The following is a 17,365-nucleotide window of genomic DNA, read 5'->3' as shown; positions in this document are numbered from 1 at the left end:
TGGTTGCACTATGCAGCATGCGGGATCTTAGTTCCCTGACCAGGGATCGAACCCTCGCCCTCTGCAGTGGATGTGCAGTCTTAACCACTGGACTGCCAGGGAAGTCCCTCAACATGACTATTACGTTGGTGCAAAAGTAACTGTGGTTTTGCATTGCATTTGATATCGAAATACATTCTTAAATAAATGTGGTTATGTTATACATTTTAATTCACATTTCTTGATTTATGGTTTTTGCTAATGAATTATTACTTACTGTTTATTTTATATGTACTTTGGACTATGGAAATGATGTTAGACAAAAAGCAAATTCAAGTGATTTTCTTATTTGAGTGTAAAATGGGTCATAAAACAGTGGAGACAACTCACAACATCAACAACGAATTTGGCCCAGGAACTGCTAATGAACATACAGTGCAGTGGTCACTCAAGGAGTTTTGCAAAGTAAACAAGAGGCTTGAAGATGAGAAGCACAGAGGCCAGCCATCAGAAGTTGATAATGACCAACTGAGAGGATCATAAAAGCTGATCTTCTAAGCACATGAGAAGTTGCCCAAGAACTCAAGTGTTGACTGTTCTATGGTCGTTCAGCATTTAAAGCAAATTGGAAAGGTGAAAAAACTTGGTAAATGGGTGCCTCGTGAGCTGACCAAAAATTAAAAAAAATCATTGTTTTGAAGTGACATCTTCTCTTATTCTGTGCAAGCGATGACAATTTCTTGATTGAATTGAGATGTGCAATGAAAAGTGGATTTTATATGACAACCAGTGATGACCAGGTCAGTGGATGGACTGAGAAGCCAAAGCACTTCTCAAAGCCAAACTTGTACCAAAAAAGGTCAAAGTGAATGTTTGGTGGTCTGCTGTCACTTGATCCACTACAGCTTTCTGAATCCCGGTGAAAACATTACATCTGAGAAGTATGCTCAGCAAACTGATGAGATGCACCAAAAACGGCAACTCCTGCAGCCAGCATCGGTCAACAGAAAGGGTCCAATTCTTCTCCACAACAATGCTCAAGTGCACGTTGCACAACCAATGCTTCAAAAGTTCAATGAACTGGGCTACGAAGTTTTGCTTCATCTGCCATATTCACCTGACCTCTCGCCAACCAACTTCCACTTCTTCAAGCATCTAGACAACTTTTTGTAGGGAAAATGCTTCCATAACCAGGAGGCGGCAGAAAATGTTTTCCAAAAGTTTGCTGAATTCTGAAGCACAGATTTTTATGCTACAAGAATAAACAAACTTATTTCTTATTGGTAAAAATGTGTTGATTATAATGGTTCCTATTTTGATTAATAAAGATATGTTTGAGCCTCGTTATAATGATTTAAAATTTAGGGTCTGAAACTGTAATTACTTTTGCACCAACCTAATGATACTAACTAATCATTGTTTCGGCTCAAATGGTAAAGCGTCTGCCTGTAACGTGAGAGACCCAGGTTCAATCCCTAGGTCGGGAAGATCCCCTAGAGAAGGAAATGGCAATCCACTCCAGTATTCCTGCCTGGAGAATTCCATGGATTGAGGAGCCTGGTAGGCTACAGTCCACGGGGTTGCAAAGAGTCAGACACGACTGAGTGACTTCGCTTCAATCAGTGTTTCCTTCCCACTTTTCCAATTTCCGATTCATTTTTTGACCATATAGATAAATGGTATCATCATCTACCATTTTATTCAAACCAGAGACTGGGTGTCATTCTTAATATCTCACTCTCCACATTCAATCTGTTACTAAATGCTTCTAGTTCCACCTCCTGCCTCGCTCTCAAACTGAGTCACTTTCTGCTTCATCCTGTTCCCTCTCTAGTCTGGCCACCATTCCTTCACACCCAGTTAAAGGCAGCAACTTTATGCATGCTCTCCTTATACCTGCACTCGCTATCTCCCAAGCCATTCTCCACATTTCACCTAAGTTATCATTTAAAAATGTAAATCTGACATGTCTCCTCCTTAATGCTCTTTAATGGCTTCCCAATGCTTTTAGGATAAGATCAAAATTCTTAAGAAAGCTTACCAGCCTATACATGATCTAGTCTTATTCTCGCGTTAGTTGCCTCCTAGTTCTCTATATTCCAAATACAATGGACTTTGAGTTTTTTAAAAGTGACACTGTCTTTCCCATCTTTACAAATGTGTAATAGTTTCTTTTGCCTAGAATGTGCTCCCTACCCCTCGGCTTAAACAATCATTTTGTCTGAGAGCCCTTTCCTGACTCTCTAGACTAGCTTCGCTCTGCCCCTACCCCTCGGCTTAAACAATCATTTTGTCTGAGAGCCCTTTCCTGACTCTCTAGACTAGCTTCGCTCTGTGGGCACACTGCACTTGTTCTGCTGTTACATGTAGACTTTTCCAACATCTGTTTTCTTTACTCTTTCATAAATTCCATGAGGACATTATCAACCTGTTTTTTTCACCACATTATTTCTGGATGTCAGGGGCACAGCAGAAGCATTCAATAACTACTTATTAGATGAATGGATGAATGAATTACACTGGTTTCTATCCTCAACTAAGGACATGTTTAAGCCTTTCCAATTAATAGAAGTTCCCCTTTAACTGTTTCTTCCTTTAGCTAGAGCTCTATTTTGCCTTTCCTTCACTGACAAGAATCTGGGAAGAGCAGTCTCACAGTTTTTATCTCATTCTATATTCCCTTTTTCCCATTTCCAGCACTCCACTGTCTGTGACAAGCAATGGACAAAACCACTGCTGGGTCCACCTGGTCTCTCTGAAACATCTGAATTCATCAACTAGAAACCTTTGTTCTGGCTTCTGTGACACTCCTTTTGGTTCCCCTTCCACAATTCTGGTTATTCGTCTTCTTTGGTCTAACTTCTACTTTGCCCTCAAATGTTGGTGCCCACTACTCTGTTCTGAGTCCTTTTCCTCTTTAAACACAATCTTCTATCCCTTGGAGGTCTCAGGTATTCCCAACAGCTACAACTGCCTCCATATAATAATGACTCTTTTTTTAAAGCTGTGTCTCATGGCATCAGTGATTTTAGTTCCCCAATCAGGAACTGAACCTGTGCCCCCTGCCTCAGAAGCACAGTCTTATCCACTGGATGGCCAGGGAAGTCTTTTAAATTTAAAAAACTTTAAATTAAAAATCTTTTTGGCCATGATGCATGGCATGTGGCATCTTAGTTCCTCTTCCTCGCCTAGGTATCAAACTCAACCAGGGATCAAACCTGAGCCCCCTGCATTTGAAATGCGGAATCTTAACCGCTGGACCACCAGGGAAGTCAACAATGATTAACTTTTTGATGTTAATCCTGACACCCTTTTGAACTGAAGATTCCCATCTCTGCACCTTTCCACCTAGATACCCACAGAGCTCAGTTAACAGGTCAAGTATCTTCAAGGCGCCCAAACTCATTTCTCCTTCTGATTTTCTCTCTTGGTAAAATGGTGACCAGTTCCGCTATTATCAAACCTACCTCTCAAATTGGTCCCTAAGTTCTCTCTATTCTACCTCCTAAATATTTCTCAAATCCTCCTCTCCCTCCTCAGTATCTCCATTATCATGTTCTTAGTTCAGGGCTTCATTTGTTCCCCCTGGACTATTACAATAGCTTTCTAACAGGTCTCATTACCGGCATTTGCCACATTTACGGCCAGTATCTTTCTACAGCCCACAATGGATCCTGTCACTTTCCTTCTCTAGATAGATTTCAGTAGCTCTCTATTTGGCCACAATGCACGCATGTAGGATCTTGGTCCCCTAACCATGCCCCCTGCAGTGGAAGTGCAGTCTTAACCACTGGACCACTGGGCAAGTCCTTTTAGCAGCTCTCCATTGTTGATAGAATGTCCACACTCCTGGCTTTTGAGGCTCTGACCCCTGGCTATCCACCAGCTGCCTGTCATCCTCCTACCACCAACTACTCATCGTTTCTCAAATGCACCATCCTCTTTCAGGCCCTGGAATCTTTACATATACTGTATTGTCTGCCAGGAGTAATTTTTCCATTTCTGCTCATTTGACCAACTATTACTCTTTTAAGAGTCATCTCCTTGTGAAACCTTCACTGAATTACTGGGCAAATTCCCATTCCTGGTTCACTAAGATCTAAGTTACGATTTCTCCATTTTGGGCTCCCACAATCCTCCTCCTTGAACTTTTGGGCTCATACCAAAGTTCTTTCACTCCCCAAATGCACACTTTCTATCTTTGAGCCTCTGTCTATGTAGGCCCTTTTCCATGTAACCTCTCTGCATCAATAAATTCCTTCATGCTTCTTGGCTCCTGATGAGACACTTTTCCTAGACCAGATTAGTTGCTCCTACTTACCCTCCCATAGATCCTGGCACCTCCCAGTTCAAAGCACTTTTATGTTTTATTTTCATTGCTTAATTATCTGACCCTCTTACTTGACTGACAGATGTGTGAGGACAGGGACCACTATCATCTCTCTAGCTCATCACTCTTATCTCTGAGCCCAGCAGAGTGCTGAGCATAGGTGCTTAATAAGATTTTAGCAAATGAATGTGTCTGTGTGTCTCATTCATTTGTGCCTGACATTAGCTGTGAAATCTTTGGTGAATGAAATTATGATATTATTACATGCGGTATCTATTGCACTGTGCCCTCTAAGAACCTATGTGCCACAGGTCTCATTTAGCGCATTATTCCTTGAATTCCATCTCTTAAAACACACTCCAGCAAGTATCCGCACTGGCTTGGCTTTATTCAGCGTCGTCATTTCCTTCAGTTCTTTGGGTGGAAAAATACCAATATCTTAAATGTGCACAAGAATCATCCTGGGACCAAAAGGCTGGATCTTGAATTTTCTTGATTCCTAAAGCTCTTGAAGCTGTGGCACTGAACCTAAACCACTTACCGCTTGAGAGGCCATCATTTCATTTATACTCTGTTCATACTGCTCTGCCAAAATGGCAAGTTTTCTTGTCTGCTCATCTTTCAGTGTCTTTAAGATTGTTTTGTGCTCATTCTTTGGAGTAACTTCCAACTGGTGATTCTTGAGTGCTTTATACTGTTTGGTCTGTACTTTGCAAGTGTCCTGAAACTGTTTTTTAATTTGCATTTCCATGGCCTGTATAGAAAAAGTGACAAAAGGAAAAGAAAGACACATCAGTAAACACAGAAAGTCTTCCATTCTCATCCAACAGTATAGGTTCTGGGACCAACTGTCTTTTGGTGCAGTGACCGATACTACTAGCCAATGATAATGAAAATAATACATAAGTCACAGACAGGAGTTAACTCTACCAATACTTTTGGTTTTATTGTCTGAATAAAAGTTGTTTTGAATTTACAAATAGATTTAAAAACTGAATTTTTACAAAATCACAACTCGAAGAAGATTGTGGAATACTGTGAAGCTTGGTTTGTAAAAAGCTTGTTCATTATTTCAGTGGTTTCCTAATCAAAAATTTCGGTGTCTTCTATTGCTTGTTGCCTCACCTCTTTTTAATTGTTTTCCCCCATTTCCAAGTAAGAAAGGGGATGGCAACATATAAGTCATCTCTCACTGCTCTGTTTCTCCTTGACAAATCAATAAAGGACAACACTGGATTACACTTCACACCACAACCCATTCCCACTACTTGCATATAGCAACATCAAATATGCATTTTGGCAAAGATAAGGTGGGGTTTTTAATTGTAAGTCCAAAAGGCATTCCATTACGTTGCTTGACAGTCACATGTACACTTCATGAACATGTGGAGGAATTTGGAAGACAAGGATCACTAATTAGACAAGTTAGCATCTGGCTAGAGAGAAGCATGGCCAGTGTGGTTGAGGCTGACCTTGTATCTTTGAAAATACTGACAATGACTTCCTTGACATATAGCAATGGCTTAGTCCACATAGCTTGTTAATGAGTAGTCGGCTAAAATTCTCTGGAGGTAGTGAGGGCTAAAGGAGCTCCATATTTCTAATGTAGGTAAAATAAATGCTTGGTATGTCACTGCTGATTCCCATGCCCGGGACAGATGTTACTAATAAATTATACTCTTTATTACTAAGTGTGGATATGGCCTTAGAGCCTTTCTCAATAGAGTAGCACTCAAGGTAACTAACACCAATAATATGACTGGCATTACTGATAAAATTTATCTGCTATATTTTGTCAGGTAACTTCCTCATTTTCTGGGATAAGAACCACGGACTGCTGTTATTTTATGTGTTATAATTTTAAAGAGAGAATGTCATGAAGGGGGTCAAAGAGGTTGTATATAATGGATACAAAGAAAAAATGGAGGTATCACATGGCCCAGAAACATCCCTTTAGGAGTCTGTTATACCCAGACTCTTGTGCTTCTGATTCAGTAGCCGAGGGGCCCTGAAAAGTGCAATTTTATGGAGTTGCCCAGGTGACTCTGACAGTCATCCATGTGCAGGAACCACTGATATAGCCTAACTGTGTTTTGGAACACAAACCAGGGAATTTCTTCTCACCTTTAAGTTTTTTGGCTGTTGCCGAAGTTCCATGACATGCTTTCTGTGCAGTTCCCTCTCTCGCCTCTTATTGTACTCCAGCTGGTTTTCCAGTTCAGTCTGGTGCTGTAGCCGGATCAGATCCATGCGGAGTTTCTGTAACGTGTGCAGCTGCCTGTACTCAAGCTCTCGGGTGGACTCATCGTGCCGGATCAGCATGGCATGCTCCATCTCCTTCTGTGTCCTCTTTTTATTTAGTTCCTGCATTTAGCAAAAAAAGTACATGGAGAGAGATGAATGGAGATGAACTGGAGGAAAGTCACCACTCAGTAAGGGATGGCAAGGAACAACACTATTAACTGTCTCTTAATTGCCCATTAGTGTTTGGCGGCATGACTTAATAAGACTAGATGAACAATCCCTGGAGACTGAGATTCTGTATGTGGTTCCACCACTTACAACTTGGGCATCTTCAGAGCCACCACAACTACTCTACCTGTAAAATGGGATTAATTCTGCCTGACCCCCTTCTTACCTCACAGAGCTGCGGACAGCCTTAATTAGGTGATGTGTTATGCATAGGTCTAAATAAATGTTTATTTAGTTAGGCTGGCTGGCTGCCCATTTATATTATGTGAGGAAGCTTTTAAACCAAAAGATGCCTGAGTCTCATAACCTGAAATTCTGAAAACCGAGTGGAGTGTGACCCTGACATTGATAGTTTTAAGAGTTCTCTGCTACTGTTTAGTTGCTAAGTTGTGTCCAACACTTTGCGACCCCACGAACTGTAGCCTGCCAGGCTCCTCTCTCTGTCCATAGAATTTCACAGGCAAGAATACTGGAGTGGGTTGCTATTTCCTTCTCCAAGGGATCTTCCTGACCCAGGGACTGAACCCACATCTGCTTGGCAGGTGGATTCTTTACCACTGAGTCAACAGGGAAGCCCCTAAGAGTTCTTTGCTGCTGCTGCTGCTAAGTCACTTCAGTTGTGTCCAACTCTGTGCGACTCCATAGATGGCAGCCCACCAGGCTCCCTCGTCCCTGCGATTCTCCAGGCAAGAATACTGGAGTGGGTTGCCATTTCCTCCTCCAATGCATGAAAGTGAAAAGTGACAGGTAGATTTAATATGCAGTCAGAGTTGAGAATCGCTCTATTAAACTGATCATGTCTGCAGTGTTCCTAGTTTTGGGGGAAATACCCTGCTTTTGCATGTATCAAAAGTAGGCCAATTATCTATTTTTCAAAATCTCAGAGATCAGCGCTCACTGGGAAAAAGCAGATGAGATCTCTCCCCATTCATCTTTTCCATTACAGTCTGTTTGGTCATTTCTAGAGCTAATAATTCTGCTCCTCCCAGTTTTACTCATGTCTTTCTCTTTTGTTGAAGGGGGAAAGAAAGGAAACTAGAATTAAAAAAAAAGGAAGGAGGAAGTTGGGTGAAACTTTTTTATTCACCAATTCAAGAATATTTCCTGAATGGTAGTGTATCAAAGCTGTGAAACATGTTCTTTGGGTACATAAAAATATTTACTAAGCCATGACTTGGTGGCCAACTTGCTAACACCCTAACAGGGAAATGTAATAGACACTTATGAAAGTATATGCTCAACTCACAGCACACTGAATCAGTCTATCTTCTCTCTTGGGGATTTGGATTCAGGGACAGTTAATCTCTGTGTGTGTGGTTAGAACTGAGGGGCATATTAAGAATTACATATGTGGTAGCCACCTACTGCTACAAGGGCTAAGGATTAGATAAAGCTGAGCTTCAGAGCAAAAAGAATGATAAACAGAGAAGAAAGAAGGGCAGGAAATATACTGATACCCAAGTTCCTGACTGGTTCTAAGCTCTCCTTGTAGGTCCAGCTATATTATTGCTACTGGGCTTTATGAAACATTCCTATCTTTCTGTAGAAAATACCCTGGTTTTGGTTTTAACCAGCTCAAATAAATTTCAGTAAGATTCAAACAAAAGAAGCTTGATTAATACAGGGACATAAATTTTATGTTTTTTTTTTTTTCAAAAGTGCAAGGTTGGAAGTGGTAAGAGATACAAAAGAGATGAAGATTATTTGCTAGAAGATTTCCAAAAAGAATGTTATCACTACTAGTTAAGAAGAGCAAGGAAAGGAGAAAGCCCTTGAGCTGAATATAATATCAGAACAATAGGGTACCTCTCTTTTCCAATGGCATCCACTATGGAGAAAATGCAAGATCATTTTCATAGAGATATCATTAATATTTGTGCCCTGGCATGGTTGAGAAATATCTCGTGTGCTTGGGCCTTCCATCCACTTGAAGAGAAGTCCTTTAAACAGCACAGTATCTGTTACTGGAGCAAAGTTGCTAGTCATTCATTTACTTATTCAACAGATATTTGTTGAGCATTTCCTATGTGTTGGACACTGTTTTAGGCACTAAGAAGGGTCCAGTGAACAAGTACATCCCCTCATGGGCTTATTTTCTAGTGGGGAAATACCTGGAGTATAAATGCCATTTACATTTGTTACAAACAATAAAAGATCATCTCCAGAGCATCACCCCACATCCTCTCCCATGTTTTTCTTTTCCTTTATTTTCCTTCCTTACCTGGACCATCAAATGTCTTTTTAAAATCACTAACTGGCCCCTGCTGCTGCTGCTGCTAAGTCACATCAGTTGTGTCCGACTCTGTGCGACCCCATAGACGGCAGCCCACCAGGCTCCTGTCCCTGGGATTCTCCAGGCAAGATCTCCGGAGTGGGTTGCCATTTCCCTCTCCAGTGCATGAAAGTGAAAAGTGAAAGTGAAGTCGCTCAGTCATGTCTGACTCTTCACGACCCCCTGGACTGTAGCCTACCAGGCTCCTCTGTCCATGGGATTTTCCAGGCAACTGGCCCCTAGGTGGCACCAAAGGATGGTGAGGGCCTCTCAGAGACTAAAGCCAAGGAAAACTTTTTGGATGGCTAAAGATTCTGTTCCTAGAACACTATCATCTTCACTCTTTGAGTACCAGGAGCCCCAGTATTGGTCATTTATACATTTCACACATTTTCCTAAATGGAGAAGTTCAAACTGAGTCTGAGCTGTCCAGAGCTCAGAAATTCACAGGGGGAAAAAGATACAAAGCAAACAGCACTTTCAGAAGAAAACAAATGTTTCTCTGTTTAATGGAATGCTTCAGGATGTTGTCCTTGGAATACCTGCATCAGAATCACCTGGACTTGATAACATGCCACCCAGGTAATTCTGATATATACTAAAGTTTGAGTATCAGTAGAAAAATAATTCAGGGTGTGAGTCAGTTTTAGCTTTCCCGCTGACTCATTATGTATGGCATTTGGTAAGACTTCAAATCTACTTTTTGGTTTTCTCAGGTGTAAAGTGAGGATAATAGTATGCATCATGAATTACCAGTCTTGTGAAGTTGGAAGGAAAGACCATAAGAAGATGCTTCAGAATATATATAAACATGCCATTACTATTTTTCTATATTCAGAAGTGAATATCTGGCATACAATAACAAATCTAGATACTATAAACTATTTAAAAGGTGAGAGAAAAATAATACTGAAACGGTTTTTTCTATTACAATTGTAATAGAAATTACCTTTAATTCATATGTCTGAGTTGCAGAGATGTTAAGCTGCCTATAACATTTTACACTATGGGAAATAAACCATTATTCAGCTTATTATGAGCCCATTGTTGTTACCTATGTAATAATGTGTAGTGTGCTCTCAATTATTAAAAGTGATTTTACATACCTTCCTCAATCCTAGCTGCAATCCTTATGCAGTGGTAAGACTGTTAGGATTTAACCATTTTTATATATGATAGTAAGGCTTTTGGGAATGGAAAGGCTAACATAAGGTTACATAATTTCTATAAAGTAGAATTGAAGCTAAAACTCAGGTTTTTAGCTTTTCAACATTTTCCACTAAAAATGTCCCAAAGAATGGCTTACATTTTTCTGTTTTATGCTGTTTCAGTCTGGAATACAATATTCTGAAGAATCCCTCTGCTCTAGCTAGACATGATGCAATGGTTGCTTAATCTGTACAAATGATAAAATATATATAGTAGGGCCACATTCTAGCTTATATAAATTCAATAAGGTTAGTTGAGCAAAAATACAAAAACAAATTTCATGGTAGAGGTGATTCTGTGCACTCCATGTATATACACCTTGGAGGGAGTATAAGATGAGAGGTAGGCAGCTCCCTTTATCCCAGCCCACATCACATACATTGAGCATCACACCAGGCTGGATGTGAGCTTAGGGGTGAAACATACATACAACATATGGCCATGACAGTACACCATAGCCACAAAACACATTTCCGTACACATTATTTGAACCTACCTTCTCTGAGATGTGGATTTAGGGTGTACCCCCCAAACAAACCTTCCCCAATCACAATCCAAGCATTCTATTTAAGTTTCAATGGACATACTATTGACTTCTTTAAAAGCATCTGATCTGACTCAAAAATTTTTGTGTTCATGCCCACTGACACTGAGTAAGAATGAGAATTCAAAATATAAGTGGGGATGTTGTTAGCCTATGACATTAAATATTTTCTTAGCTTCAGTTCTTAGCTGTATAACTGGTTAGGAAACAATGAGCACTGACGTGTAGTGACAATAAAAGAGGCTCAACTCAGCCTATGGTGATCTTTTTAAATGTTTTCATTAGTAAAAAGGAATGCTGGGGACTTCCCTGAAGGTCCAGTGGTTAAGACTCCACACTTTCACTGCAGGGCGCATGGGTTTGATCTCTAATTGGGGAACTAAGATCTTGCATGCTGTGTGGCCAGGCTAAAAAAAATTTAGTCTACCAAAAAGAAAAAAAGTGTCGGGTAGGGGAGGATTGCTAATTTTCAGTTTTGGTAAAGGTAGAGAAAAACAAGTAGTTTTCTTGGTGGGAGTTATAAATCCTTAGAGGGCAATTTGACAATATCTATTAAAAATGCAGGTATATACACTCTGACCTAAAAATTCTCCTCCTGAGAATATTATATCCTACAAAATACTTGCTTACACGTAAAAAGTGATATTGCACAACTCCAGCAAAATACCCAGAAATGTGCCCCATTAAATAAATTATTCTATAGCCATACCAAAAAATAAATACTACTGATGATTAAAAAGAATGTAGCAGAGTTATATGTTTTAGATAGTAAATGAAAAATAATACAAAAGGAAAAGAGTTATGAAATGGTAAACTGGATATTTTTGTAGGTTCAGTATCCATTTTCCCTTCTTTTTGTTAACAGGCTCCTCTTTTTGCTTCAGAAACTACTCCACCCTATGTGGAAATCAGAGAGACTACTGAGTAAGTGAATGAGCACATTACCCAATCAAGTGCTATCTCTCCTAGGAATTTGAGTCTTAATGATACAAAGATGAAACATGGTTGGAGGAGGTACATCCAAACGGCAGTGTCTTGAGGAATGTCAATTAGCTCTTGTCCTTTAGGTCACAAAATTGCTTTCCCAGCTTGATTCTTCATCTTTTCCAGCTTGGGTCTTTAGCTCTGTCATCTACCCCATATCCTTCCAATAAATTCCTTTCCATGCTAAGTCAGTCAGTTTGTTTCTATTGCTTGCAAATCAAATAAACCCACTGGTACTAACATAATCTTATTTTTGTAAGATTAAAGTTATATATAATATATAAGTTGTATATACATATACACACACATGCATATCTGAAAAAACTCTGGTAATATATCTGCCAAATTAATGGTGACTGTCTCAGGGTAGAAAATGGGTGGGATGGGATTATCAAGCACTTTCACAACTCAGTGTTTTTCTGCATTTGTCATTTTTCAATGTTCTTTTATAAATAGAAGACAAAAAACTGAACATTTTCACTAAGGTGGCTCCAGAATAAGGCTAAACAAAGGAAAACCTAGACTTTTCAGAAATAAACCCTTGTAGAGTTATTCTTCTACCAGTTGGTTAGAATCTGATACTAATGAATATAGTTTCTATCATTTGGAGGAATAATTGTCTTCTATAGTTTTTATTGGCACTAACTGCCCCTTAATCTCAGACTTCTTCCAAATATGTGACACTAGAACAAAAATAATAACTGCCAGATGGAAAGAATCCCAAATACCTTGTTTCTAACTGGCTATTGGACTTTTTGATTTGAATTTTTTAGCCTTCTAACAAACTCAACACATGTAATATTGAATTAACCAGTTTCTTACCAATACCTCTCTCTAAGCTTCCCTGTTTCTGCCCAAATCTACATTTCCCCAGCTCTTAAATCCTAGAAATAACTTTGGCTGTACCCTCATCTCTTTCTCATATCCTTTTGTACACCAAGTCCAGCTTATTTTATACTTCAAAATGTTTCAAACCCATCTCTCTTTTGCCAGCTAACACCCTATCTGTGTCTATAGCTTATTCCTACCACCGGATCTCTTTGCTTCTAGTTTCTTCCCTCTAAATTCAATGTTTCTTAACCTTTTCCCCCCATTATTTCCATCAGGGGCCTTTTTAGCCTCCACCCTTCCCTGATTATCCTCACCACTGAAATGCTAATAACAAACATGTACTGTATATTTTTTTATGTACTGTAGCCCTTCAGAGGGCCACAAGTCACTATAATATCTAAGACTCCTCCTCCACAAGAACTCCCTTTTTACTCCCCAGGGGGTAATACTGCTCCCACTGACCATGCACGCTCTAATCAATCTGTGCATCACCACCAAACTGGGCTAATCTCTGTAAAGTAGAATGTCAGCCATATCACTCACTGCCTGGCTCAAAAATGTTCAGTTTCTCCCTCTTCCAATAAGATGAGATAACACAGATAAACAGCCTGAGCCTGGCCCATGATTATGTGTTCAATAAATTTTAGTTTGCTCTTTTTCTTCCCATTTGAATACTGCTCTCCAAAAAGCTTACACCAATTCACATTCTCATTAAATGTGCCTGAAGGGCTTGTTTCCCTCCTGCAGCCTAACACTGGGTTTTTAATCTGACTTTGATAATTTTACCAATGTGCTAGCTCACTTGAGCGCTTCTTGTATTATTCCAGGTCACAGTGATTTCCTACTGAACTTTGTCTCTGCAACCAATTCACATTCTGTATTCCTCATCTCAGCGAATAACATCATATTTGTCCAATTTTCCAAATTAGAAACTCTGCATTCATTTCTTGACTCTTATTTCTGAAATTCTCACAGCATTTGGTTTGAATTACTGTCAGTTCTGCTTTAGAAATGTCACTCAGATCTAATCTATATCCCCACTGCTTCTTCCAGGTGAGAAAAGGCATTCTTACTGACCTCACTGTATTTTGCCTTGTACCACTCCAGGCTATCTTCAATGCTGAGGCATTCATTCTTCAAAACAAAGAAAAACTCTCACTGTCATTTCTCTGCTTAAAATTCTCTCATTTTGACTTACTTCACTCAATACTGTAAAGCAAGTATCCTTCAATTAAAAATAAATAAATTAAAAAAAAAAAAACCATCTCTCATACCCATGCAACTGACTTCAGGCTGAAATCTAAAAGCCTTGCCTTAAGAATCTAGGCCCTCCATTCTGCTTCCAACTGTTCCTGATCTAACACTCCACTCCACACACCCAGAACACACAACTCCTCTTCAGTCACGGACTCTTCCAAGCCCTTTCATGACTATACGCCTGTCAGAATTTATGTCTACTATGGCAGACAACATATTACACTGTGATTAGTGTGTTACGTGTCTGTTTCTCGCGTCTTCAGAGAAAGCTGAAGGTAGGGAGGATAGCGTTTCAATAGCCCTGGCATCTCCAGCACAGTAAGTAAGAAGGCACTCTGTAAGTGCTGGATGACTGAATGAAATACCTTAACTGTAGAGCACCATTCTGTTCTTTTAAGTGTTTCACAGAGAGTCACAAAAACTCAAGTCTTTGACAAACAGGCTAAAAGCAAAAATTCTCTATTCTACTTCTTTTGATTCTCCACTGCATGAATTTGGCTTATAATAGGTGTTCAAGAAAATTCTATTTGGAAAAAGTTGATTCCTTGTTCTGTAAATAGGTTTTCTCTGATCAATGGTAAACTCATTCCCTTTCACTTTTGTCTATCTGCTTTGTGTCAGACATCACACTGAAGTCTGTATAGGTTAAAGATATAGGTATGGACAAAACACAGTCATGATACTCACAAAGCTTATAGTCTTCATAAGTTAATGACGATAGTTATGGACAAAATACATACCTCCCGAATATTCTGCTGCTCCACTTCATGCCGCTTGATCATTATTTTCCGCTTGAAGAAACGACAGTTTTTGTCATAGTACAGTCTCTGCTGAGTGAGAAGGTGGGCTTCCTCTTCAGCCTGTGTGTGCTGCAAGTTCTCTTTATGCTTAGATATCCGCTCCTGCTTTTCCTTCTTGGGTGTGCTATGGTCCTCATTCATCTCCTTCACAAAACCAAAAACCAAAAAAAAAAAAAAAAAAAGAAAGAAAGCCAAGCTCATCAGGCAAAAGGAACTATAATAGCTTATTGCAGTGTAGATTACATTATTTTTGAAAGCAATTGAGAATGTAAGGTCAGAAAGGCTTGGTGTTGCAAAAAACACTCCCCCCTGCCATATGTCCCTCTCCCTTTTTTCTCAATCAATCGAGAGGGAGACATGTTAGCTTTCATGTCTCTGTCTTCTCATGCTCAGAAATCATGGGTTCCCTCATTTAACCAATATATGCTTGCTGAGATCTTATCATGCAACAGGTGCTGTGCAAGGCAAAGGATACAATGGTGAGCAAACAAACACAGTATCTGCCATCATGGGGCTTTACAGTCTAGAATCAAAAATCAAAGAACCACAGAAATTAAGTGGAGATTACTGTGATAACTACTGTGTAGTTTAAGTACTTGGTTTGAGGAGTGTTTAATAAAAAAATATTTGACCTTGGTAACAACTAAGCTGAAATTTCAAAAATCTGTAGTAGTTAACCAGTGAAAAAGGATAGGGAAGAATACTCTGGGCAGAGGAAACAGTATGTGCAAAACTGTTAGGGCAGGTTAATTGAAACATGGTGCAGTTAAGGAACTGAGAGAAGGTCAGGGCAGGTGATACAGTGTGACATGAGATGAAGCTGGATAGGTAGGCAGGACCACTGGAAGCCTTACAGGTCAAGTTAAGGATACTGAGCCTTAGCACAGGAGAAATGGATTTTATATATATGTGGGGGTGTCATAATGAGATGCATTTCAAAAAAGATGACTCTGGCTGCCATGTGGAAACCAGAATGAAGGAGGCAAGAGCATGTCCATGGAGACAGCTAGGAAGCTATCACAAAGTCCAGATGAGATATAATTATAGCATGGACAAAGGAGGTGGTGACAAGATGGAGAGAAGTATGCAGATGTCACAGACGGGAGGTAATGCTGCAAATGTCAGTAGTTTAAATTTTAGGAAAAAGCATTCTTCATTTGGTATTAGAGGGTAAATAATAAACCATCTACATTTCCAAAAGAACAAAATACATAATTGTTTTAGATCATACGGGTGAAGGGAAGAAAGCAGTAAATCAGAACAGTTAAGAAGATGTTAGTCTATGGGGAAAGTAAGAAGATAACTTTTAGAGAAAGTATTGGGCATCCTTTGTTCATACTGTTCACATCTACAAGCTGGACCTTTAATATCTGGTTAACTATTCAGTTGAAATCTTTTATTTATACCTATTTTACTTATGTTTTGTGATGTGGACGTCACACACTGTTTAGACTGTTTTTGCACTTAGCTAAGAAGTCTTTGTAAATCAACTTTCAATTTTTCTGTTCCAGTGAAATCTCAAGTGAAATATTAGAATCAATAAGAACAAGAGCTATTTCCATCATGGAGTAAGCTGGGATCACAACAGGAAGGCTGGTGGACTCATTTCTAGATGCTGTGACTTCACTACTAGGTTTGGCACTATATTGCACATCCAAACTGAAATATGATCATAAAAATTCATTTCAAAATCAAGAATAAATTATTTCTGGATCATCCATCATTCTGGATTACCCAGACCCCAGTTATCTATCAACAGTAGGGATAATGGAGATTATTCTGTCATCTCAAGGATGATACCTTTTATTTTTTTTAGGATGATACCTTTTATATCAATATTTAAGCATACATGACATTTTCTTTTCCTAAAGATTTTTTTTTTTGATGTGGACCATTTTTAGAGTCTTTATTGAATCTGCTACAATATTGCTTCTTTTCTTTTTTTTTTTTAATGTTTTGGTTTTATGACCGAGAGGTATGTGGGCTCTTAGCTTCTCTACCAGGGATAGAACCCCATACACTAAAAGGCAAAGTCTTAACTACTGGACCACCAGGGAAGTCAACAGTCTGAACTAAGCTTTACTTCATAAGGAGTAATACTAGCTTTGCATAGAGAAAGTCTTATTATAGAGGCTGACTTAAATTGAGTGTAGGTTTGTTTTTCTTCATGAGAATGTGAAGGACTTGTACGCTTAGGCCTGTGGTCTTTAGCACTCATAAATCTGAGCATGGCAAACCCAAAATAGCTCTATGCCTGAGGACTAAGTGGGGACTCTCAAACGCTGTTCTGTGGGAGCATCTTCTAAAGATGGAGTTCATACAGAGCTCCAAATACCTTTGGTACAGATGCTCAAAATGGTGGCTGCAGCCATAAAGTATGGCTTCCAGAGCATGAGAAAACACATGGAGCTCTAAGTAAAAATCTATCTGCACTTGAGAAAATTCCAAAATTTGTTACTGAAAAATCAAGGTTATCTCTGTGATCTAGTAACATCTATTAGGATATAATAATCCAGATCAAGAAATAAGTAAGAGAAAACAGAGAGCATGTAAACCTTCTTGGTTGGGCTATTTCTTTCCATAGCCTGGTTTTCCAGACCTTACAGTGTCAGGGATGATTCTCATTCTGGCAGTGCAGGTCAGATAGAAATTCTGTCAGTTCCAACAATTACCAGTGACCCTTCTGG

At 39.4% G+C, this 17,365-nt stretch overlaps 1 protein-coding gene across 2 annotated transcripts in view; it reads right to left on the bottom strand.

Moving 5' to 3' along the window:
* Window positions 1-17,365, bottom strand: part of TAOK3 (TAO kinase 3) — an 83,524-nt gene that overhangs the window by 5,232 nt on the left and 60,927 nt on the right. For both annotated transcript variants that reach the window (XM_068990272.1, XM_068990271.1), the window contains 3 exons: window positions 14,619-14,822; window positions 6,434-6,673; window positions 4,851-5,063 (listed from right to left, as the gene is read on the bottom strand). In XM_068990272.1, coding sequence (XP_068846373.1) covers window positions 4,851-5,063; window positions 6,434-6,673; window positions 14,619-14,822 — 657 coding nt within the window. The remainder of the gene's footprint in view (window positions 1-4,850; window positions 5,064-6,433; window positions 6,674-14,618; window positions 14,823-17,365) is intronic.

This window comes from Capricornis sumatraensis, chromosome 17 (genome assembly GCF_032405125.1).
Source record: "Capricornis sumatraensis isolate serow.1 chromosome 17, serow.2, whole genome shotgun sequence".
In the NCBI taxonomy this organism is placed as follows: Eukaryota; Metazoa; Chordata; class Mammalia; order Artiodactyla; family Bovidae; genus Capricornis; species Capricornis sumatraensis.
Note: the sequence above shows the minus strand (reverse complement) of the source record. Positions and strands in the feature narration are given on the sequence as shown.